The sequence below is a fragment of the Eleutherodactylus coqui genome, chromosome 1 (genome assembly GCF_035609145.1).
Source record: "Eleutherodactylus coqui strain aEleCoq1 chromosome 1, aEleCoq1.hap1, whole genome shotgun sequence".
Classification (NCBI taxonomy): Eukaryota; Metazoa; Chordata; class Amphibia; order Anura; family Eleutherodactylidae; genus Eleutherodactylus; species Eleutherodactylus coqui.
The window spans coordinates 103,265,165-103,291,580 of NC_089837.1; the positions used below are offsets into that span (position 1 = coordinate 103,265,165).

General features: G+C 43.7%; 2 protein-coding genes across 5 annotated transcripts in view; both read left to right on the forward strand.

The window, feature by feature from the left end:
- Positions 1 to 3,799, forward strand: part of LOC136624404 (allantoinase, mitochondrial-like) — a 150,822-nt gene extending 147,023 nt beyond the window's left edge. For all 4 annotated transcript variants that reach the window (XM_066598384.1, XM_066598395.1, XM_066598390.1 and 1 more), the window contains exons 12-13: positions 1,141 to 1,173; positions 3,216 to 3,799. In XM_066598384.1, coding sequence (XP_066454481.1) covers positions 1,141 to 1,173; positions 3,216 to 3,377 — 195 coding nt within the window. In that variant the 3' untranslated portion in view covers positions 3,378 to 3,799. The remainder of the gene's footprint in view (positions 1 to 1,140; positions 1,174 to 3,215) is intronic.
- Positions 3,800 to 21,558: 17,759 nt separating this feature from the next.
- Positions 21,559 to 26,416, forward strand: part of AGXT (alanine--glyoxylate aminotransferase) — a 29,727-nt gene continuing 24,869 nt past the window's right edge. The window contains exon 1 of the mRNA XM_066589495.1: positions 21,559 to 21,838. Within this exon, the coding sequence (XP_066445592.1) occupies positions 21,608 to 21,838 (231 nt within the window). The 5' untranslated portion in view covers positions 21,559 to 21,607. The remainder of the gene's footprint in view (positions 21,839 to 26,416) is intronic.

Consider the following 26,416-nt stretch of genomic DNA (forward strand, 5'->3'; position numbering starts at 1 on the left):
CCGTATGTGAAGTGTATGTCTACATAGTCCAAGCTGCGTCTACATACTTCCCGAGTGTCCTTCTTTTGGAGAGACAGTCCCTATTTTTGACCAAAATCCCTCTGTCTCTCTTTAGCTCTTAACTGTCCCTCTTTTTTGACCTTGGAAATGGACTTGCTTTAACCCTTTCCAATCCACTGTCTGACGTCTAAAGACATCATGATTTAAGGCTGTACAACTCCAATGTTGGAAGACGTCCATCGGGGTTCTCTTCCTATATATTGCCAGCCTCTCTGCTGTCGGAGCCTATCCAGCATGTCACCTCATGCAGTACTGGCTTTAGCCAGCATATAGCGCCATTGTATAAAGGCAGAAAAAGAGTAAGCCCTCTAGGAAAACCAGGATACAAATTGGATTGGAAAGGGTTAATAAACTACCTATATTGCTCCATGAATTATGTGTATGGTTCCCGACTATATTTGAGGCTCCCATTTGCATATCGTCCCATCATATGATGCAACTTGGATAATAAAAAATTCTATATTCTCATGATTTTTGTACTAATATTTAAATTAAAAGCATTCAAGTATTTTGATAGTGATGGAAAATGGATCTGTCACACCATGAACCATAAGTGTCTCTCTTTGACCATCTAAAAAGTTGGGAGGTATGGCTTCTATGAGCCCCCTGGAGAGAGTGGGCCTGATCAAGGTTTATTCTGTCCACTTCACTACTGACTGTTGAGAAGCTGTGAAGGACACTATAGAGACTACAGTATTAGTAAATAAGGGTGGATGACTCTGTATGAGGACAGTTTCAGATAAACGTATTCCTAACATATTTCTGTGTCCCAGTCAACTACATTGTTAACTGAGCCACACTGTCATCATCATTGGAATCTATGATGGCGACAGTTCGGATCAGTAAACTCCACAGTTAGGCCAGGACACATGTCCATATTACAGATTTGGTCACAATACCCGTATGTGAAACTGGCCTAAGGGTCAGGGAAAAGAGATGGGAAGAACAAACTTCTGGTTGGAATTACCCAGCACCATAAAAAGGGGCGCACCATTCCTGCTATGGGTCTCATTTTCTTCTATTTGCCCCTGATCTATCTGCATGTGTATTGACTTATTGTATTTCTTGGTTGTTTTCTAGGTGCAAGAGAAGAATATTCATCATAAGAACAAGGTATGGCAGAGTGTTAATGGCTATGTACATCATTCATCTCTAGCTCAGAATGTCTTCCATGAGATACATAAAATATACTGCATGTGTTTTACATTGGAACAAGAGGCCACTAAAGCCGCTTTCCCCCCAGGGCCGTCGAAATTGTGCAATATTCTTGCGATGCAACAATGCTACAAATCGCATGTATGTGAAGCACATGCTTTCCAATAGGTTTCTTGACATGAGCGATGTTTTGTAGGCTGCTACATTGCAAGAATACATAATCAGGGCATGCTCTATACAGCCGCGATCTGCGATGTTTTGTAGCCCACGTTCCCTAGGAAACCTTCCTTTGTGTTGCATCGCACAAAATCATGGTTTTCATATGGTGAGATGCAAGTTTTACAGTAGGAAGTCCTACTGTTTGTCTCTAAAATAACCACTAGCTGCATAAAAAAACCAATACATTACCTAACAGGCGCTGTCCGCTCTGCCGCACTTCTCCTCCTGAAGATCCTGCACACTTGTCAGCAGTATTTAGCTAGCGCTTCCTGGTCAGGGTGTTCAAAAATCCTCCAGGAAGCGCTGGATCTGATTTGTTCTCGAGCACCGCGGCTCAGCCAATCATTGCAGCGCTCGATGAGCCAATCACAGCCATCGTATTGAATGGAAAGACCGACAGAGGCAGCTTTCCCTCTTTATTATGTAAAAAAATTTAAAAGAAATCACACTTGTAGTGACGCAGAGAAAAAAGTTAGTACTTATTTAACGCACACTGTGCACACCCTGAAAGAAAGCAAAACATGGCGAAAATAGCTAGTTTTGTCTATCTCGCCTATCTCACCTTACAAAAAACGGAATAGAAAATCATCAAAACATTGCATGGATCAACAAAGGGTACCATTTAAAAGTACAACTCATCCCGCGAAAGAAAACCTTTCACAGCATTGTTGACAAAAACAAAATGTTTTTTTTTAAAAAGTAAAAAAGTTGCAAAAAACCCCAAACCTATATAAATTTGGGATTGGTGTAATCTGGGCTGCCAAATTAATTTGACATATTATTTATACTACACAGTGAACATCATCAAAATACAAATAAAAAACATGTCAGAATTTCAGATTTTGTTAATCTTGCCTTTAGAAAAAATTGAATAAAAAGCAATCAAAATGTTACATGCTTCCAAAAATTGGATAATTGAAGACGAGAGTTCATCCCACAAAAAACAAGCCCTTCTACAGCTCTGGCAATGGAAAATTAAAAATTGGAATGCGGCAACGCAAATGTAAATTGAAAAAAAAAATTTGTGTACCAACATAGTAAAACATAAAAAAACTGATAAACTTCATATTACCGGAATTGTACTGACCCAGTCACATCACATTATATATTTTGCACACTGAACACCGTAAAAATGAAATCCAAAAACAAATATCAGAATTTATTTTTTTCCCCAATCCCCCTAAAAAAATGAATAAAAGTTATATAGTACATTATATCTACCAAAAAATGTAATTAAAAAATACAACTTGTCATGCGAAAAACAAGCTCTCATACGGCTATGCCGATGGAAAAATTAAAATGTTATGGCTCCTGGGATGCAACAATGAAAAAAAATGAAAAACTACTTGGTCATTAAGAGGCAAACAGGTTTTGTCACTAAGGGGTTAAGGCTATGAGTGCAGTTGGAGTAAACATTCAAACACTGAGCAATAGGATTTCATTCTATTGCCGAGTAGATGGCACCCACGAGGAGGCGTGAGCAGGCACATATGTTGTAGTTTCATTGCACTAGTCATGTGGTTGTTGTCATAAATCTGCATAAGGCCAGTTTCCGACTAGCATATTACTGATACATTTACGCACTAATAATATGGAGGAGTGTTCCAGTAGATATGGGGGTCTAATGATCTGAATTCAGAGCATCATAGGAATCTATATGCTCTGCATTCAGGTCACTAGACGTACGGTTGGGCCAGGACACACGTCTACATCGTGGACGCAATACGCTCATTTAAAACTGGCCTAAAAGTAACCTCTTATACTGCTTTTATGTTTTACAGCTCACCCCTTATCTGGGATTCCTTCTTTGGGGACAAGTTGTGGCAACTGTTATTCAGGGGACTCTAGTCTATCACAAAGGCAAACACATCTCCCAACCAACTGGAGAGCTGATTCTCACTCACACCGTGAAACCGTCAGAATCCAGTGCGCCCTATTACTAAATATCCATATGAACCACGTATACACTCAGTGGCCACTTTATTATGAGAATGACTTTGTTAGACTTCTTATTGCCCATCCTACTATCTTGTAATGCCATTGTACTATATGCTGAGATACTGACTTGTGTCTTGTGACTGTTGGGGTTAGTTCATACTTTGCGATTTTGTTGCAGAATTCTGGTTGTGGAAAGCACTCCAAAATTCTGCAACAAAGGACAGCACAATGTAAGTGAACAAAGTTTTAAAAATTTTAAAGATTTCTTTACAGCAGATAAAGGTATTATTGTATCTTGACGCCACCGGAAGCTAGGGGTTTGACAGGAGGAACGCCCCTGTCACACCCCAAGCTCCTGATTGGGTCAAGGTCTGAAGCTCCTAGCAGCATTGTTTTTTGCCGTCCATGCAGGCTTGGTGAGGGTTTGTTTTCCACGTAGCCTTTCATTAAGAGTTGTCAATGCTGGCATGTTACAGCTGGAACATGCCAGCATTTACAGTTCATAATGTAAGGCTACGAAGAAAAGTTACCCTCACCAGAATCCTGCATGGCCCGGCTAATAACAATGCACACCGCTGCAGGTCACACTCTCACCGGAGCTGCCATCTGCCGTGTCTGTGCTTTGTCCCAGTGTTCTGCTTCCAGGCCATCGCAGCTCCCTCATGACTGTTCCCATGCTGAGTGCTTCTGCCCATGTTCCGCCGAGGCTCCATGCCAGCCGCCATCTCTCTGTAGTGTCCCGGCTGCCGGCTGGAAGCTCCCTCACAGCTGTTCCCCTGCTGAGTGCTTCTGCCCATGTTCCGCCGGGGTTTCATCCTGGCCGCCAGCTGTGTGTTGCGTCTCAGCCACCAGCTGGAAGCTCTCTCACACCCATTCCCCCACTGAGGGCTTCTGAGTATGTGCCGCCGAGGCTCCCTCCGGGCCGTGTATAACTAAATTCCACACCACCTCCACACCATTCGCAACCTGATTAGTTGTTTGGGTTAACTCATTCACAGTGATTGGTTATTTATGTTGGCTGATTCACGGTAATTGGTTATTTGGGTTGGTTGATTCACGGTGATTGGTTATTTCGGTTGGCTGATTCACGGTGATTGGTTGCTTGGGTTGGCTTGAGCAGAGGTGGTGTGGAAAAAGCTAATATGCCTCCCGGCCACTGGGTGATAGCTCGCTCACACATGCTCCCTCGCTGACTGCGTGCTTGTGCTGCCGACGCCCCAGATGCTCCTAATGCTGCAGCGCTGCGACTGTACCTGCAGTCTGCCGCCACTCACACTTTCTCCCTACTGTGCTGTGGGCTTCCAGGACCTGCAGCTCAGCCAGCACTGCAGCCAATCACATACAAGGGGGCGTCACCCCCCTGTCAATCTTGACTCGACCAGTACTTCCTGGTGGCATCAAGATACAATAATACTGCAGAAGAAATCCACAATGGATGCTAATTATATTGCTGAATTTCAAATCTGCAGCATTCTCTGTTACGAAAAACTGGCGGATTTTCACAATAGGTTTTATTCATTGTAATGCAATGAATTAAATCAGTGTTGTAAATCCACATCAAAGACATGCAGAATTTCCGAAATGTGTGCACATAACTTTACACGTCTCTTTTCCTGTGCAAGTCTAACAACTCTCAACTTCAGCATGGAGAAATACAAATCACACCAGCCTGTGCGGTATCAGATGATTTCTAATTTTTTCTAAGATGTTCACAGCTTATGTACCATAAATGACATCACAGCAAAAGTATATACCTCCAAGATTAATAAAAATACATAATAGGCTGAAACTAAAATGATTAACATAAGTTACACCTCTTAAGGTGTAACTATAACATACAATAAAACCGTTATGAATTCAGGGAAAAAGGAATGCAAGGGGGGGTCTTTTAGTCTATCCTATTTCCTGTGGGCCTCATCTATAAACATGCATACATGGGTGGTCTAGTAGACTGTCTTATCTCTTATCTGTCTACCTCAGAAGACATGCAAGCCTATAGAAGGGTTTCGTTTAACCCCTTCACTACTTATACTAGTACCATGCTATATATTTCTAGTCTACAATGCAATAAAGAATAATTAACTGATACATTGATCTACAATTTTCTTAACAGCATGCAACAAACCTTTACCAGCACAGAGATTACACGCAAGAAACGTTTTTATTGTTTTACAGCAAAATCTCAGGTATACAAATGAGTGATAGAATAACGCCTCCACAGCGCCCTCTATTGGAAGATAGCTACCCTATGAGTCACCATCCAACCTTTGAAGGAGCCTTGCAACATGAATAGGGATGGAAGCCAAAACGGAATACCAATGCACATACAGCTGTTCTGGGGGGTTTGGTTGCTGGGTGAGAGAACATCAATGTGAGCCCAGGGAGGTAATGTTCCACCTAGAGGGTGTAGGGAGTCTTATTGAACATGTCATGTTTCCTGTGGAAAAGCTATGCAAATGAGTTATGAAATAATGGGTTTGCATTATCCCATCACTTATTTGCATGAACTATAAGATTACCTATAACCTTGGATGAAACATTACCTCTCTGGGCCCACATTGATGGCTTCCACACAGCTAACCAGACCTCCTACTGTGCAATCATGGTCCAGAACTCAGGGGCATAACTAAGGTGTTTAAAGTAATAGAGCCTTCCCTGTGGCCCTCAATCTCCAAAGAAAAGGTTTCCCTAAAGATAATAGGGTCCCTTCCATGACTTTCCCCCCTGCAAAAAAAGTGCCTCATGTAGGTACTAGAGTCACCCCCCTTCTCGCACCCTAAACCTCCATCTGGCCAAGTAGTCGGACCAGACAGACTTCAATCATTATTACTCATGCTGCCTGTTGATTATGTGGCCATGAGTGTTGCCCAACTTCTCCCTCTTCTCCTGCCTAGTGCACAGCAGGGAAGGGGGGGGGGGGGAGCTGAACTACGCTTGAACATAATCCAATAGGCAGCAAGATGGATGATTGATGAAGTCTGTTTATTTAACCTGACTACTCGATCAGACAGAAGGTCAAGGGTTAGGCTCGCTCAGCAATAGTTATTGTGGTGAGGGGGGGCCTTTGATCCCCCCTAGCTTAGGGACCTGGTCACAATTGCAACTCCTATTGCTATGCCACTGCAAGAACCCTGAAACAACCATCTATACATGAGTATTCAGTACCTTCCAATATGTGGCACTGTGGTGGTGTTAGTCAATCACTCATTTGCATATTTTTTTCTCAGGCAGCATTGTATGGCCTGCAAGTCATTTTACACCCTTGTGGTATTTTCTACACAAAAAAACATTATACCACCAGACTAAAGGCCCATTTACACTGGACGATTATCGCTAAAAATTCGCTAATCGGCGATCGTTTTAGTGATAATCGGTGCGCGTAAATGGCCACGGGGCACCCACATTTCGGGCACTTTTTGGTGATCGTTAAAATCAAGCTCACTTGATTTTAACGATCACTTTTATCAGTAGTTCTCCACGGGGGATTGCTACTCGAATACCAATTATTTTTTATGCAAAATGATTGCTCAAAGCTGTCACTCAAACTGGCATTTAAGCGATCTTTGACCGATTATCTGCTCGTGTAAATGGGCCTTTAGAAAGTTTTACCAGATGCTGGAGCACTTCACAAGTCACCTAATTTTGCTTTTGATTACATAGTTTAACCCACAATTAGGGGCATAACTATAGGGGATGCGGTTGCACCCGGGCTCACAAGCCTTAGGGGGCCCATAAGGCCTCTTCTCTGCATACAAGAAGCCCAATACTATGAATAAAGCATTATCGTTGGGGGCCCTGTTACAAACTTTGTATTCGGGCCCAGAAGCTTCAAGTTACGCCTCTGCCCACAATCAAGGTTTGTGACATACCATCATTTACTCTGGTAGTTGCTTAATGCCTTCACCATCTTGTACTTCCCCGTGGTCTGACGTCAATAATAACGGTATAGTAACCACTTTACATAAAATGTCCTACAGATCATAATTAACTCGCCACTAAGGGTAATAGTAAAGCTTATGTATCATAAATCGCTAATGGTAATACAAAATGTTAGCAAGCCTGTAATATTGTGTATTATCATATAGAATTCCAAAATATCCTGAATGATTATTTTGTCTTGAAATGTTACCTACAACTAATTAACTAAACTAAATTTTCCAGATTCTTCATTAAATACTGTTTTGCATAGCTTAAAAGCCAACCTCAGATTGTTGTCCTGCTGCATGAAGGAATATGCACCAATCAATTGCTGACTATATTATTAGTGACTATGCAGCCTATTACCATGTTGCAAAAAAGTTGCATTCTGTGTAAAACTCCCACCTCACCAGCTTTTATATACACTCCATTGTCATCCTTCTAATGAACCTCATTGTTCCAACTGAGCTGCTGGGCAATCAAATTTGTACTCCGAATTGGCCTTACTACATAAAGGCCCATTTAGACACAATGATTATCGCTCAAAAGCCGTCTTTTGAGCGATAATCATTGTGTATAAATGTGTCCATCTTTCACTGTTTGGTCGAACTACGGTTTTCAGTTCTGCTTGAAAACTGTTGTTCAGCAGAACAGCTGACAAGTAGGACCGCGTGCTGTGTTCTGCCCGCGGAGAGCTGATTACAGCTGATAACATTGTTATGGCTGTTCTCAGTTCTCAGGCTAAAAACAGCTAATAAGCAGGACCGCTGGCTGTGTCTGCTGTCCATGGTGCTGAATTCTCCACGGGGAGCCCGTGGCTGAACAATTGAACTTATTACAGAGCTCAGACCTCCTGCTGAGTTTTGCAACAGCTCCCAGAAGCTTATTTGTATGCAAATGAAGCTAATAAAGTACCAATAGCAATTAGTGCCTATTAGTACTTTATGCAAAATGATCTTTGATCTTTCAGTGTTTTGAAAGATATCTGTGTGTGTAGATGGGCCTTAAGGCCTTATTCACAGGAGCATGAAATGCACACCATATTACCCATGCAAACAAATCGCAGCTAATTGAACCAATGGATGCCTATGAAAATATTCCGATGGGAGAATTTTAAGCACGCACAAAAATCGCACCTAAAATAGGAAATGCGTGACTGAATTCCCGCAACTGAAATTCCCTGCTGCGTGAAAAGATAGAACCTGACCGATCCTTGGTGCACGAGGCGCAGGAGTTTCCATAGACTCCAATGGGAGTTGGATAACAAGTTTAGGAGTTTAAACTTAACAATCGGGATGGGAGATGACAGGAGATAAGGGGGGAGTGAGTACTGCCGCACCACAAAACACAGAAGCACATTTTAAATGTCCTGCTGTTAGCTCCTGTTAAAGGGGTTGTCCCGCAAAAGCAAGTGAAGTTATACACTTCTGTATGACCATATAAAGGCACTTTGTAATATACATCGTGCATTAAATATTGGCCATACAGAAGTTATTTACTTACCTACAGGGGGTCCCCCCCCCCTGTGCTGGCGTCCCAGTTTCCATGGCGCCGACCAAAGTTCTCCTCTGGTCGCTGGATCAGTCGGGCTTGCGCAGAGACGATTCCTCTTCTGGATGGTCCGTGCTCACGAGCTGCGTCCTGGCTCCTCCCTTGGCCGTCCTCCTCTCCGCGTCATCGCGTTGCTCCGCCTCCATTACGTGGTGCCGATCAGCCAATGAGGTGGCTGGAATCGGCAGTGGAGCGCAGACTGCAGAAGAACATCCATGGTGTACCATGGGAGAAGACCCGCGGTGCACCGTGGGAGAAGACCAGCGGCGCCATCTTGGACAGAAGATTTTTCAAAGTTGCAGAACGGGGATCCAGGTAAGAAATGTTGTTTTTCATAAAAAATAAACACATGGATGCGGTATTACTGTGGAGTAACTGGGGGACTGTGCAAAAAAAAAATTTATGTTTTGGCGCAGGACAACCCCTTTAAGGCCCATTTAGATACAACGATTATCGCTCAAAATTCACTCAAAAGCCATATTTTGAGCGATAATTATTGTTGCGTGTACATGTGCTCATCTTTCACTTTTCTGCCAAACGATGAATTTCAGTTCGGCATAAAATCCGCCATTTGACAGAACAGCTGATAAGACAGACCGCACGCTGTGTTCTGCCCGGGGAGCGCTGATTAAATTCTCTCATCTGTCAGCCCCATGGCAGAACAAAGGGAATTTATTCAGAGAACAGCAGGTGGTCTGTTCTCCGAATACAGCTCCTGGTGGCTCACACATTACTAATTGGTACTAATAGGCATTAGTACCAAGTAGTAATTTATGCAAAGTGATCGCTTAAAAGCCATCTTTTGACCGATCATCTTTGTGTGTAAATGCACCTTCAGTCCCTGCAGGGATGAGGAGACTAACAGGAGTTTAAAGCAAGTCATTAAAAATATGCCGTTCAGCTGTCCCATAGCAGGGAGAGAAGGAATTCCTCTGCAGGGGAACCTCTCTCTTCCTGCAGCGGGTAGAAATATAGGTGAAGGAAAGCCCCGGGGGAACCCCCTTCTCTGCAGGGCTTCCCTTCATCGTAGTCAGGGTTCCACTGCAGGGGAGAATAAGGAAATGACCAGCAGCGCAATATCAGGGTTCACCTGCAGGGAAGCATAAGGAAATCCTGCACTGCTGGGAATTTCCTTACTCTCCCCTGCAGGTGAAGCCTGACATTGTGCTGCTAGGAATTTCCTTATTCTTCCCTGCAGATGAAACCCAACATCGCCGCAGAGGGGATATCCCTCAAGTCTGGCTGAGATGAAGGAAAGTGCCGCAGAGAAGGGGGTTCCCCCGGGGCTTTCCTTCATCTTCCTCTCTCTGTGACATGCAGCTCCGGATTGTGTGAATGGGCAATTTCACTGCTAATTAAGCTTGTGGCTTGATAACAGGAAATCGTCCATTCATGCTATTTTTCCCGCACTTAGCCGCGATTTTTTTGTGCAGGTAAGTTCGGTGTGAATTTCACGCTCGTGTAAATGAGGCCTAAGACAGCTGTAATCATTTTTGGCTAAAATCTCGAGCCAATGTTCTAGTGGCTTAGCAAAGTTTTCTTCCTAATGCTGAATGTCATTAGCAAGGTAGAGTATGATCCTCTATATGAGCTGATAGCCCCTGCCTATGCGGGTGACAGTAGTCTAGGGATATATACACACTTATTATAAAAGCGGGTGAACAAAGGACCAGCCCAGGCCTTTTCCAAAACAAAGCAGAAGAAATGGAGACCCTACGCCATTATGGAAGTCACCAGCTCATCGAGATGAACTGTTGAATCAGTCATGACAGGATGTGACAACTTTGCATACGCGGCATCTATCAACGTGGAGTATACAGGAGGCTTTCATAAAAAACATTGGAAAATGCAACACTGAAAATGTATAAAGAAGGGGCAATAAAGAAAAGCTATATACAGTAATGTGCAAAAGTTTTAGGCAGGTGTGGAAAAATGCTGCAAAGTAAAAATGCTTTCAAATAAAAGTGTTAATAGTTTATTTTTGTCAATTAACAAAATGCAAAGTGAACATAAGAGAAATCTAAATCAGATTAATAGTTGATGTGATCCCCATTTGCCTTCGAAACAGCATCAATTCTTGTAGGTACACTTGCACAAAGCCAGGAATTTTCTAGGGTTATTGTCAGGTGTATGATGAACTACTGAACCAAACAGTTAATAATCATCATCATTTTCATATGTAGGTTGAAACACAGTCATGAACTGAAACAGCTGTGTAGGAGGTTTAACCCCCTTCCACTTGCAGACAGTTTTGGCCTCCCGGACATTTGTCACTTTAAGGGCTTATTCACACGGGCGAATATCGGCCATGTTTTCACGCCCAGTTGATATACGCTGCCCCTCTGATATATTTGCTTACAATGCATCAGTGTACAGGGGCGTATTTCCGCGGCGTAAAAGAACCCGACCGAGCGTCTACATGCCGGCGGTGGCAGCTGCATAAATCCCCATGGGCGTCTATGCTAGCTGCTGGAGATGGAAGGTAGTTTAGTAGCGTGACTGCTAAACTCCCTCCCCCTTCTCCTCTCTGCCCCTTGATGCTGTTTGCAATGGGAAGGGGTGGAGCAATACTGCGCCCCCTCCCATTGCTGGTTGCGGACAAGGGATGGAGAGTGGGTGGGAGCTTAGCTCCACCCCTGTCCCACACCCTCCCATTGCAAACAGCTGGAGGGGAGAAGGTGAGCCAGCGAGAGGGAGGGAGGGGCGAATGTCTCCCCAGGTCCCGCGGCATTTTGGCCTCGGAATATATGCGCTGGGCCCTTTGCCGTTAAGGCTTTTTTACGGCGCCAGAATGTTAACTTTGGAATGCTTTTATTTATGCAAGTGATTCTGGAATGTTCCTTGGTGACAATGTAATTTATGTGGTTAGATTTGGTCAATGCATTTTTCTTTTTTTTTTTAATTCTAAATTTAAAGAAAATTATTTAAAAATTGCTATTTTCAAACTTTTATTTTTTCTGCTTGTTAAGCTTCTTTCACATGGGTGTCGTGTTAGCCCAGTATAAGCACGTGAAAAAAATTACACTAAAAATCATGTGAACAGGCAATTTTCCACATGCAAAAGAATCGAGCTTCATGTGAGTGAAAATTGCCCATTCACTGGAGAAGTGTGTTGCTTTAAAAAAGTGCAGCTTCTCCAGGAGGAGAGAGAGAAGAAGCCAGCCGGACTTTGGGATTTTCCCATAGCAGGGAGAGCGGGGCTATGAGGGATTAAGCTATAGCCCCACTCTCTCTCCCTGCTCTGGAATAATCCCACATAACCCCACTCTCTCTCTCTCCCTGCTATGGGAATCCCCAAGGCATATCCACATAGTGCAAAGAGAGAGGGGGCGGGGCTACAGGGGATCCCCGGGGGATAACCCCATAGCGCAGAGGGCAGGGCTAGAGGTCTCTTCCCTGGGATTTCCCCTTGGCAAGTTGACAGGGGGCAGGGACTAGAGGGGTGAGACTAGTGGGCAGATCCCTCTATCCCCAAAACCACTCTCAGGGAAGCCCTCTGACCCCGCCCCCCCTCTCTCCCTCCTATGGGGAAATCCCTTGCGGAACCTGATGCTGGAGAGAGAGGTGGAGGGAGTCCCCTACTGCCCCCTGCTGCTGGGAAATTGCCTAGCAGCAGGGCTGGAGGAATTCCCCGCTGTGTACAATATGCAGCCCAGAAGCACATTTTAAATGTCCCATTGTAAACTCCTGTTAGTCCCCATGGGGATTAAGGGAACCCTCGGGGTTTCCATTCATCCCTGCGGGAACTAACAGGAGTTTATAGCAGGACATTTAAAACGTGCTTCTGGGTGTAGAGGCTGTTTTGAATTCTCTCGGTCAGCAGAAATCCTCCTAATGACTTCTAATCTTTTCAGAGCGTTGGACACAGCTAAGCTCCTGCTCCTATAGAAGTCTATGGAGACTCCTGCGCAGCACGCACCAAAGATAGGTCAGGTCCTATCTTTTCACGTAGCACGGACCTTACATGCGTGCATTGTAGCTATCTTTTTAAGGTGTGAGTTTTTTGGGCGTCTAAAAATCCTTCATCTGAACGTTTCTATAGGAAACCATTGGCTCTAATAGCCGCAATTTTTTAATGCCCCTATTAGGCATGAAAACCACGCCCGTGTGAATGAGGCCTAAGTCAGATAAACACTCAAAATAGCTAATAAATAACATTTACCATATGTACGCTGTATGGTGGCACTATTTTTAAGGTGTCCTTTTATTCATTTTGGATGTCAGAGATCGTGTAAGTATAGAGGCAATCTATTTTTAAGGGACCAATTCAGTTGTGAAGAGACTTTCAGAGGCCTATATATCAGAACCCCCATAAATCACCCCATTTAAAAAATTCTACCCCTCAAAGTTTTCTAAATGGCAATTACAAATTCTGTTAGCCCTTTAGTTCTTTCCTACGAACTAAAGCAAAGTGGAGGATAAATGTTAAAATGTCTTTTTAATACCGTATTTTTCGCTCTATAAGATGCACTTTTCTTCCCTCCAAAGTGGGGGGAAGGTCGCTGTGTCTTATAGAACGAATGTGCCAAAATTTGTCGCAATTGCCATTTTTTCACACGATCACATGTTTAACGCATAACCGCGATATGGTTAGCACGATCGCACGAACAAATGTGCAAATAGTTAACAGCGTTCTACTCCCCACAGATATTAGCAGATAACAAGCTAAATATCTATTACTTTGAATTTGCATTTTGAAAGCAATAAGATAGTATTGCAGTCCTCTGCCACGCCTGTGGCAGGGGATTCCTTCATCCCCGCGGTCCCTGTAGGGATGAAGGAATCCTCTGTCATAGCTGTGGCAGGGAAGCGCAATCTTCACCCTATGTTTTCAATAGGGCCGGCGGCAGCAGCCGCTGATACTATTGTCTCAGCTGGTATCCCGCTCGGTGAACACAGCAGAAGTATGCAGAAGACAGCACTCCAGCTGTCTTCTGTATACCCTGCTCGGAGCGCTCAGCTGTATACCAGCTGAGCGCTCTGTAAACACAGCAGGAGTATGCAGAAGACAGCGCTCCATCTGTGTTCTGCATACCCCGTTCGGAGCACTTGGATACCAGCTGAGTGCTCCGAGAAGACAACAGCTGTATGCAGAAGATAGCGGTCATGCTTGTCTTCTGCATACAGTGTGCGCCTTCATTTACACATTTATGCCGTGTAAATGCAGACAACGATTATCACTCAAAAAATGTCTTTTGAGCGAACTTTGAGTGATAATCGTTGTGTTTAAATGGGTCTTAACTCTCCAAAACGCTCTCCTGTCTTTTATACTTAGTATGATCTATTGCTTGAATATTTATATTGCAAATATTAATGCATAGAGTTGTGTGTTTGAAAAGGGACCATTCCTCTGAAGTGACCATTCCTCAAATAGAACCAGATGAAACCAACAAAACTGATTCTTAACACAATGGCAGCACTAAACTTCAAACAAACATAAGGCTCTACTTCAGTCTTAAAAGGATGATGATAGATTTGCAGGATTAATTAGACAATAGATCACAAGACTCTAGAGACAATGGTGCTAGAATTACAAGACAATGGTGAAACTATGTCCAGATACTAACAAGGTTCCAGCAAGTCTATAAGACTCAGTTATACAATCCTTATAATTTATACATTGAACATTCATGGCTGTATGGATACAAGATGAAGGGTTACAAATAGCCAAATATATTCACACCACAAGTGGTGAGTAGAGCGGGGACCTAGACCCTCCATCGGAGCCCCTGAGAAGTTCTCGCGAAGCAGACTTTGGGAAACCCTGGTTTAGATAATGCTCTCCTTACAGTGTATTATGTCTGTTACATTCATCACTAGCAGTAATGTCCATTTCTGTCATGATGACAGTGACCCACACAGACCACTTTACATGGCAGACCTAGAAGTCATGATTTGACCTCCAGTTGCCATGGTAACCATCAACACCCAGATATTGCATTGCGGAAATGCCAATGGAGTGACGAAGGGGGCCCCGTTCCTCTCCAAACCCTCTAGATGCCGATGTCTGCATAAGTAGCAATGACCAATCATCAGGTTAGATCATCAGGATCAGATCATTGTGTCCAAGAAGCGGCACCCCCTCCAATCAAGTGTTTGGAGAGGCCGCAGTGTTTAAGTGAAGGACTAACTGGGTATATTTGGATGTTTTTCATCTGTGTAATTTAAGAAGTCAGTCAGATGCAGGGTGTTGCAGAAGGATGATAAAGGGCTTGGAAATACAACTATAACTAAATTGTTTTTCTGAGGTAGTGTATATATCATGAGTGTATATATCATGAGGTTGCAGTCACACCTGGACCCTGAAGTCTAAAGGGAGCCCAAATAGTCCATCTGCCTCCTATGAAAACACCAGCGCTTTTAAAGATGCATTCATTATAATTAATGGGTTCTGGTGTGGTGGAAACCCAATATATCTATATTCTGGACTGTGGACCTTTGTAGTGGACAGTGAATCTGTTTTTATTCTGTATAACAAATGACAGTACTTTACCATGTTTGCCTTCTGTTCTGATACAAATATAGATATATGTTCTTACATCTATGCAATATCTCTACTTCCTGTAATGAAACTTCTATTCCCTAAACTTTGCTGACAAGATAATATATAGTATAAACACGTTACATTTTCCATCTGTTTTGTGACTTTAGAAGAAGTAGAAATCAGACATAGATAACCGCAGTCTGAAACAGCTACCGCAATAATAACCCAAGCAGTTTTACTGGAAACTTATGCAAATAACACGGGGGGTTTGTGCAATTAATAGTTCAAGATGTAATATCCAATCGCATCAGAGGAACCATACGTGGGTCCAAGACAACCCACTCATCTCGTCCACCACCTGATGGCCAATCACAGATGACCGGAGGATGGAAGAATTGCAAGATGCTTATCCAATAACTAAACAATACGTTGTATCTATGTAATCTTTGACCTGCCCAGATGGGCAGATATGTTAAACTCTTTAAAAGAGGCTGCGCGCCCAACAATAAAGTAGAATTGAGGAAGCTTATACATGCTGAACCTGTGTCAGTGTGAAATCTTCTTATACGCATATAATCAATTCAGAATTAATCTGGAAGGGTGTAAACATTCCAAATTGAGTAAGTCGTTGGACACAAAAGGAAATCCACAACACTGGTAATGGGGTATGAAGGGGCAAGTAGCAGGAGAATGATCACAAGCATACCTCAGAGTCCACCAAGGCTTGGTTTCAAAAGAAAACCTGGAAGATTCTGGAGTGTGCCCCTAGAAAATCTGGTGAGATGTGAATAAGGCAATTGCAGCACACAAACCCAATAATATTAGTGAACTGGAGGCCATTGCCCATGAGGAATGGACTTAGGAACGCTGTCAGCGCTGGTGTATGGCTATGCAACACATTTGCAACAGGTCATAACAGCAAAGAAGCAATGACAGATGCTTCTCACGAAGGGGTTGAATAATTCTGTGACTGCAGTAGTCATTAAAAGTGGCACTTTGTGTTGAATTTGGAGAAGTCACTTGTTATCTTAGTTGCGTAGAGCTATGTAAATAGTTCTTCTTGGATTTGATTTTTGCAAACAGCTGAAAGTTTGTACATTTTTTAAAAATAAACTTAATTTGTAACGAAAAGGCCCTTCACAGAATAGGCATATACCTAAAATTTATCCTTTATTAGTATACATTAAAATTTTATTGGGCTGGGCCTCTTGAGAGGATATCCGTTGGTCTCGGTCCCCGGTCCTCTCGCCCCATTAATAGCAAACCCCCAATTTAAAGCTTTCGAGCAGCGAAAATCCCTGCTGATTGTCCCCACGAATATAACGCCGCGCCTGAGGGACGTGTTGGGGCAGTCAGGGCTGAAGCCCCTGATGGAACTCTTTATAGAGAGTCATGTACCACCAGGGGCCTGGGTGGAATATTTCCAGCTGAGAGGCTCATTAGATTCCCTGACACCTGGATCAAACCTAGCAAAGGATCTCACCCCTTTCGAAAAAATAAGCATGTCCACTGGCTCCCCTGGACACTTAATCTCACTACTTTATAAGATGTTGCTGGAATGGGAGATAAGGGGCACCCCGCCAGGGTACATTGTGGCTTGGGAGAACGAATTGGGCAGATGCTTCCCCCCGGAGGCGTGGGAGACGTCCTTCGCCCTGACACGTAAAGGGTCGGTCTCCTCCAGATTACAGGAATTAAACTTCAAGATTGTGTCACGCTGGTACAGAACCCCAGAGCGGCTGCACAGAATGTTCCCTCAGGCCTCATCCACATGCTGGAGATGCCCAAACGCAAAGGGAAGCATCTCACACATCTGGTGGGAATGCCCGCCGATAGCTGCATTATGGAAGGACGTATCAAGGTTACACAATAGTCTATGCAGAAGGGAAGTGCGACTCACACTAGAGATAGCAGTGTTATCCATGTATCCGGGATCTGTTTCAAACACCAAAAAGGGATTGCTTTGCTTTTTTGTCCAGGCAGTCAGGCAAGTCATTCCAAGGTATTGGCGGTCTTCTGCCCACCCCTCCAGGAGTCAATGGGTCGAGGCGGTCAATGAGCTGGCGAGGTTTGAGGAAATGAGGGCTGACGAAGACATGACCACTGAAAAGTTCTATGTAATTTGGAGGCCATGGCTAGATTTCAGGTCACCCCCAGGGCCGCAGACTGGATAGCCCATGGGCTGGTTACGCCTTAGTTATGCAGCCATCCCCCCCAGGTCTGGAAAGGAGAGACACACGAGATCATCACGCCAGAAATGACCCAATATTGACGCCTGGACCGGTCGGCTCAATTCTTGAAAACTCAAACTTGCGGAAAAGCAAGCATGAAAGTTGAGGTATGCCGATGACCCATCTCCCACCCCTGCCCAGCCCCTCTTCTCCCTCACCCTCCCCCCTTACCATTCACCTCCTCAAAATCTTTTCCTTTCCTCTTCTGTAGCTATACTCTCAGTATTCTCCCGATCTCTTTCCTCTTTCTTACGTTTTAATTTTATCTTTTGGTTAGATAGCAAGGTTTAGTTTAGGAATACTTAAGGACAATAAAACTCTAGACGCAGGACTCCAGAGTATGTAAAGGTTAGAAGAGAGTACCTGCTCTGTTATGTTATGTATAAACTGGTGTTTGCTGCAATACAGCTTGATATATTATATGTATGCAATAAGTCTTGTCCTAATAAAAACTAGATTAGGTGACAGTCAGACCGATCGAAAATCCGCTACTGTCACTAAATCACTTATCTGTGAGCAACTCAGATGGTTTTGCATAAACCGCTACCATCTAGACTTCTCATATACAAGTCATAGATGTACAGATGGTTTGTGTAAATGCACTACCGTCAAGACTTCTCATGTAAGGGTCGCGGGCGTGGTAGAAAGCTCTATAGGAGTTTGATTTTGAGATGGAATGTCAATTGTAACCAGAAAATTATTCCTATTGGGTCGGTTCGGTTCGTTTTGGTTACAACAGACGTTTTCTGCCCCTGGGATTTTAATCTGTAACGAAGGTGGAATCATTTTCATTGTAACTGTAGGTGATATGTGACCTTAGTATGGATACTTTCTGCTCTGAGCACTAGTATTTGGGACACTTCAGGAACTATTGTTACTGGTGTTGGATACATTTTACAGGTGTGTGCTAGGTTTTTGGAGCTAGGGTAGGGTAGAGAAGATGAGAACTGAAAATTATACAGCAGCTTATGCTTCTGGAGCTTCTGACCAGCAGCTAGACATTACTGTGGCTCCCAAAAGGCAGTTAGCCAGCCATCCCTGTGCTAACTAAAGACTTCCTATTAGTCATCCCATTGAAGAAAACTACAGTAACACATAAATATATTGCTCAATACTGTAGGCTGGGGGGTAAGTAACCGAACAGTAAATGTAGATAAAATGAACTTTAGTTTGGTTCCTTTAATATGTAACATGACCAGGTGATTCTTCAGCAAGACAACAGGGCATTGCATGATGAACGGAGGAAAAGCTAGGCTTCGTAAAAACTGTTCTTTTTAATGATGCGTAACGGATCCGCAAAACACAAATTAATCTGTTGAGCTTTTCAGTCATTTGGCTGACACAACAGAGGTGGCTAAGACACATGCATACATGAATAAAGTATATAATGCACATAAAGGACATTTCTTCCCTTTCTTTACAAGTACATAAGATAACATTCAGGTATGCAAGTGTACTGTAAGTGTGAGATTAAATAATAACTTCATCAGGATTTACTAATCCAGACACAAACAAGGGGAGTGACGGAGGTGTGCGGGGGCGAAGCAGGTCAGAGTGCAAGCTGATTCCTCTAACAAAACCATAAAAGCCAAAACAACTAAAAGAGATGAAAATTGGATGATACGGCTGGGTTCACATGGGGCAGATTTGCTGCTTTACTTTTGTGCAGACCTGACGCAAAGAAAATCCGCAGCATTTGAAATAAAAGCTACATCAATGAGGTTTTGCAAAATGTGGTTCTCACGTAGCAGAAAATTTACGCAAGGAAATGTGGATTATTGAACCGCAGCATGTCATTTTTGACGACGTTTGTAGGTCAATAGGCCTCAAGAAAAATCGTGAAATCCATTGAAACATTGCGGATCTGCAGCAGATTTTTTGCACTAAGAAGGCAAAATACGTACATGCAGTTGCGGATATAAACTCTAATTTCTGTAGCAAAAATTCTGTGTGGAAAATACACTTAAAACACACATTAATAAACACGGTACTTCAGCTCAACTTGCCTGCGGGTTTTGCTTGCAGAATGTACACGCAAAAAAAAAAAAACACTGAAAGTCCGCACGGAAGAAAGCGGCAAATTCGCCCCGTGATAACCCTACTAGAGATGAGCGAGCGTACTCGTTTAGGGCGATTTCGCAATCGAGCAGCGCTTTTTCGAGTAACTGACTACTCAGGCGAAAAGATTTGGGGGGCGCCGGGGGCGGGGGACAGCGTGGTGGAGCGGGGGGTAGCAGTGGGGAACAGGGGGGAACTCTCTCTCCCCCCCCACTCCCCTCTGCAACCCCCGCTCACCCCTGGCACCCCCATTTTTTTTTGGCCAAGTAGTCAGTTACTCGAAAAAAGTGCTGCTCGATTGCGAAATCGCCCTAAACGAGTACGTTCGCTCATCTCTAAACCCTACCTAATAGTACTGTAATAGTAAACTTGTCATACATTAGAAAGCTGTTCACTAAACTCTCCTTCCTGATCCCAGCTGAACACACGTTTATTTCTATAGGGAGAGACACTATGGAGTCTCCTGCGTTGGTCTGTTAAAAGATAGGACATGTCCCATCTTTTGGCGTGATAGAAATTTCGGTATTGAAAGAACGCGCCTATCTTCTATCTTTTGACACGTGACTTGTTCGTCTGAAGGAATCCATAGGAAACCATTGGTTCTTTTAGACACAATTTTTTTAATGTAACTTGGAGCTGTTGGGCTTCAATGCAAAATCTGTATCAAGGACCCCAAATATAAAGCTTCATTTCTACTGCAGGTCCCCTCATATAGGGGTGAGAGCTTATGGCCCCTTTAGCCCCTTAATGCCACTTAACGCATGTCCTTAAGGGGTTAAAGGGGTATTCCCATCTCAGTACGTTATCCATTAGGATAAGGGCTAACTTGCCAGTCGATTGGGGTCTGACCAACGGGACCCCACCATTTCCCGAAATATCACCCCTAGCAAGTCTGGAAATTTTGACATTCCACTTCAATGGGTCTTCCATGTGGCCATTGCATTTGTAAAGGTGGCTTCACACAAGCGTGTTTTTGTGCATTCATACGCGCGCACAAAAACATGCTTCTATTTGAAATAATGCATTCCCTATGGTGTGTTCACATGTCCGTGTCTTACAGGTGCGTGCCTGTAAAGATAGGACATGCGTGCACCATAGGGAATGCACGCATTGTTTTCAATGGAGCCACGGCTACTGCCGGTGGCTCCATTGAAGGCAATGGTCTGTTGGCACCCCTGAATTGTTTTTCAGGGAAAAGCTTTACATATAGGCTCTTCCCTGAAAAAAATGAATTTTAGTGTAAAAAAAATGTGGTTTTACATCTGTACAAGAGCCAAATGGAGGCTCCAGTAGAGAACGGAGGCTTCAGTAGAGAATGGAGGCTCCAGTAGAGAACAGAGGCTCCAGTAGAGAACGGAGGCTCCAGTAGAGATATGAAACCACCCTTGGAACAGCATGTTATTATTCAGGACATTCATTACTCTAAGAACAATTTGTCTTGTCAGCAGTAAATGATTCTTTACCCAGTCCTACTGTAATGAGTAACTTCGTATTTGTGTGTTAGATGGTGGTTATCTATTAGCAGACCTCACAACCTGTCCTTTGGAATGACACACACTTGAGAGCACGTAGACATCATCATGGTCCATGTCGCCCATGTTCGTAGTGAAAAGTTATATGCTCATGTGTTATCCAAGAATACCTAGTTTATCAGAGGCAAAACTAAACAACTGAATGTTTTTCCTAGTCAGTAATCAAATATTTGTCTTCACAAGTCCTTGATATAACAGTCACTATGACCACATATTTGACACTTTCAGCGTAGAAGATGTCCTGTTAGATGTAGACAGGTGTAATGTCCCTAGTGTTACGGAGTACGGGTCAGGCACCTGTGACCTTGAGATTAGTGGGAGTGACACTGTGTGACAAATAGAGAGCGAGGGTGGGAGGAGTAAGTTTACTATTGAAATGATGCCTGAATTGCAGGGACTCAGAGACTGGGTTAAGGTTCACTGTGCATTACCTTCCATTATCCAGTTAAGGGTTAATAAAGATGCAAGGCACAGTTAGAGGATTATCATATACTTTACTTCGGGCTGCCCGGCTGTCAGGCTCTGTCAGGATGTCTACTCATACAATTGTGCCTCCATCTCCAGCCCTTCTGCTGCCTCTATGTATCCCTCAACGCCTAATGCTGGGCCCTGGCCCTTCAAATGTTCCTCCGCGAATACAGACTGCTGGGGGTCTACAGGTGCTTGGTCATATGCACCCAGAAGTGTTCCAGGTAAGTCCCTCAATTATGACTTCTGTTGCATGGCAGATGGATGCACAACCACAAGGGCATAAAAGTTCTTATACAGATGTAGCAGAATTAAGTTTGCCCTTTGGTTTAACTCATCATTACATCACTAGGTATGACAATATCTATGCTTTTAAATAGTCATGTAAGTAAAGCTACAGCATTGTCATACTACTGCAGTTAACATGATTCCGCTGAGTTCAAGTATGTCTGAATGTGTCATGCAACGGATCTTTCACACGGGACAGAATAGGCTGCACCATGCAATACAAGCCGCGGTAAATTCCGCACCAAAAGACTGCCTGCGGATTTGGATGCAGAATTGAAGATGGCTTAAAAGCTGCCTATAATTCTGCATCAAAATCCGCAGTTAGATTTGTGGATTTGTGGATTTTGGTACGGAATTCTGCAGCTTCATATTTGGCTGTGTTTAACAGCGTAATTCCTTATGTGTAAAAGGTCCCTAAAAGGTATAGTCACACGTACAGCATATGTTGTGTATTTTCCGCTGCAGACTGCATACAGAAAATATGCAGTGCACTACGGTATAAGGGCTCACACTCACTTGCGATAGCGTTTTTGCGAGGCTGCTTTTTTTGGTAGGACATTGAAATACATTGAGTCTAATGTAGCTGTGCTCATTTGCGATGTTTTCACGTCTACGAGGTTGCGTTTTTTTCTCGCGTGCTATGTGCTATTTTCTTCTCGCCCATGTAAGTCAATGGAGTTCTGTAATATCGCATCGCAAAACGCATAACGCGTGCAAGAATGCGATGCGATGGTGCTATGTTTTCTGCAGAAAAGCAAGACCATTAAAAAAAAACGTAAGAGAGGCATTAAATACTCCTACCATGCGATGCGAGTTTTCAGAGAACAAAAACGCATCGCAATTGCACAAAAAACACAAGTTCGCACCTGCGATATCGCTGCGATTTTATTTTTCCCTCAAAAAAAGGCTATCGGAAGTAAGTGTGAGCCCTAAGCATAGGATAAGATTTAAAGAATTCTCATTCACACACTGGGCAAACAATCCACACCGCAAATTGATCTGTGGCGCGGATATTAAATCCACAGCAAGTCAATTTGTGATGCGGATTTTACCCCTTCCAGTGAGTTGGGTGAAATTTAAGGCACATCTACATGTATAATACACGTCGATTTTGCCAGGGATAGGCCCCCTGCATAAGGGCGGAAATTCCGTGGCGGGTTTTCCCACAGAATTTCCACCCGTGGAAGCTGCCATAGGATTGCGTTAGAAAACGCAATCCTATTCAGACAGCCGCGATTTGTCTGCGTGAAATCTCGTGCGGAAACAAATCGCGGCATGCTCTATTTCGCACAGAAATGTCACTCCCCTGCCGCTGGCTCCACTCTGTGCATGCGCCGGCTGGGCGGCAGCCGGCACATCACAGAGCCGGAGCCACGGGAGCAGGTGAGTGCCGCGCTGGTCCCTGCAGCAGCTCTGGTCGAGTCCCGCTGCAAGAATTCCCGCAGCGGGATCCAACCCGGCCGTCTGCAGGTGGCCTTACATAGTGAATTTTCTGCTGCTGAAAAGACATCCTGTGTAAACATACCTTAGGGCTGCTAGATTTTTTTCTTTATGCAATTTCATTATTGAGGAACAAATATATTAATATACATGCTTTGCAAAAAGGAGACTTGCAGGTCTTTGCATAAAATAAGGTATGAATGGAGTATAGGAACAAAACCCTAACAAAGGGTAATCATGAACAAAGAAAAAAGAAAAGTGGTTGTTCCAAATCAGACATATACAGGATAAGAAAACATGCAGAAAAACAAACATTTCAGGAGGATACAATGACTTCCATTGGGTTATGTCTTAGATAATCACTTATGATCCAGATAGAGAAGGTAGAAAGAAGTGATATATATAGTGATATTATAAAGGACGTGTGGTGTGTGTGTGGGGGAGGGGGGTGGACAAGTTACAAAAACTTACTTCAGTATGAGACTCTCTAGTACTATGGGTGGAAGGCTCATACGTGAAGGACAAAGATGTGCGCATGGTTTCCACAAGCTGAATAATTCTGGGGTCAGTTTAATTGTAGTCAGGCAGATTTTGTTAATCTGCTCATCGACCATAGTCCAGAAGGGCCTAATTAGTGGACTCTCCCACTAGTGTGATCTGGTTGATTTTTGTTTCTTTTTTAAGTTAAATTGTAGATCCCCACTAGAATGGGTTCCATGTTTGGCAATGCTGTTCTGTGTTCATCTTGTGCCATGAATGCAGTCCTTGACCAGCCCGTCGAGGGTGCATACTGCTGTATGAGATGTGAGCACCTTGAGTATTTGGAAACCCAGATCCTAGATCTAAATGAACGGCTGGCAACACTAAGATCCATTGACAAACTGGAAAGGGGTTTGCTGCTCACTTGGGTAGATGTGGGGGTGGATGGTAGTTCAGGAGAGCAGGATGAGCAGGCAGCTAGCTGGGTGACAGGAGGGGTAGAGGGAAGAGACCCCTAGTCCTGAACTGGTACACCCCAACAAGTTTGCAAAGTTGGCGGATGAGGGGATGCCATTACAGGGTTAGCACTTCTGCAGCACGATATGCCCTCTGACCGTCAGGGAGATGACTGCTCAAGTAACAAGGGTAAGGGGAGCGCAGGGCAGGCTAGACAGGTCCTAGTGGTGGGGGACACAGTTATTAGGGGGACAGAAAGGGCAATCTTCCACAAAGACTGGGATCTTTGAACAGTGTGTTGCCTTCCTGGTGCTTGAGTTCAACACATCGCGGATCGAGTTCACAGATTACTGGGAGTGGCTGGTGAGGATCCAGCAGTCATAGTGCACATTGGCACCAATAACAAAGTTAGAGGTCGATAGAGGACCCTTAAAAATTATTTCAGGGATCTAGGTTCTAATCTTAGGGCAAGGTCATCCAATGTAGTTTCCTCGGAAATACTACCTGTAGCACAAGCAATACCAGAAAGGCAGTGGGAGATTAGGGAGGGGAATGTGGATATAATATGGGAAGATGAAACATGCGAATCTCACAAGGGCAATAAGTTCTTGAGGACAATTAAAGATATCCAACTTTTCCAACTTGTACGGGAGCCAACTAGAATCAAAATTGGGATTATTCACCCTAGAAAAATGATGGTTAAAGGGTGACCGCATAACTATGTATAAAGACATTGGGGGACAATACAAGGATCTCTCCCATGATCTGTTTATACCCAGGACTGTGACGGTAACAAGAGGGCATCCTCTGCGTTTAGAGGAAAGAAAGTTTCATCACCAACACAGAAGGGGGTTCTTTACTGTAAGAGCAGTGAGACTATGGAACTCTCTGCCTGAGGACATGGTGATGGCAAAATTGATATAGGAGTTCAAGAGGGGACTAGATGCCTTTCTAGAGGACTATGATATTACAGAATATAGACATTAAATAAACAGCAGGGTTGTTGATCCAGTCAGGTAGGAACCTTTCAAATGCTGATTCGGGGATTATTCTGACTGCCACTATGGAGTCGGGAAGGATTTTTCCCCCCAAAATAGGCTAAATTGACTTCTGCCTCATTGGGGCTTTTTTGCCTTCGTGTGGATCAACAAGGGGGGTGGAAACAGGCTGAAATAGATGGACATTTGTCTTCTCTCAGTCTAACATACTATGTTATTATGTAAATATGTAATAACATGCCTTTAGGTTCTTTCAGACAGCAGAAATTATTCTGGCAGGATGCAGCAGAATTTAATGTATAATTGCAGGTAGATTTCAGCCATTTTCAAATTTGCATCAAAATCCGCACATTTAGTGTAAGGGATCAGGCACACAGGCGCCGATCCGCCTGTGTTTTTGAACGATAAGACGGCCGCACCGCATGTGGATGAATCTCCGCATGACCGGCTCCATTGCCAGCCATGTGTTCTTTTTTCTGGCCGGTGCGGAGAGAGTCGTTCGCACCTGCAGTGTGGCCGTCTTATCATCCAGAAACACGGGCGGATCGGCGCCCGTGTGACTGAGCCCTAAATCTTAATACATGACTGCAAATTCCCCTGCTTCATGCCAGAATAATTCCGCCTGTGTGAAAGCACCCTTTATATGCTGTACATCTCCACAGAGATAACACTAAAGTTGAATTAAAAAGAATACACAGGGGCTCTGCACCACCTTGCAAGAAGTTTGTACACATTTTTTTGAATCTGTACACATTTAGAGAAACCATGCAGATTGCAAACAAACAGTGGACTTTGACACAGATTTGCAGCAGAATCGCAGTGGATTTGCAATGGCGATTTCACCATTGCAAATCTGCAGCAAATCCACCCATATCCATATCAAAATTCCCATGTTAGGGTATGTTTAGACGGCGGAATTCATGGCTGAATTTTTCACATGAATTGCCCCCCTAAAAAGAATGTCAAAAGCCACCTCTTTTCTACACAGGTGTTGATGTGGATCCACAAGCAGATTTAGACATGTAAATGGACAAAACCCCCGTGCCGAATTCCGAGAGATTCCGCGTCAAGAAGTGACATATAGCATAAAGTATAAAGTGTAGAGTCTTGCCCAATGATATGTTAACGATGTGTGCTAAA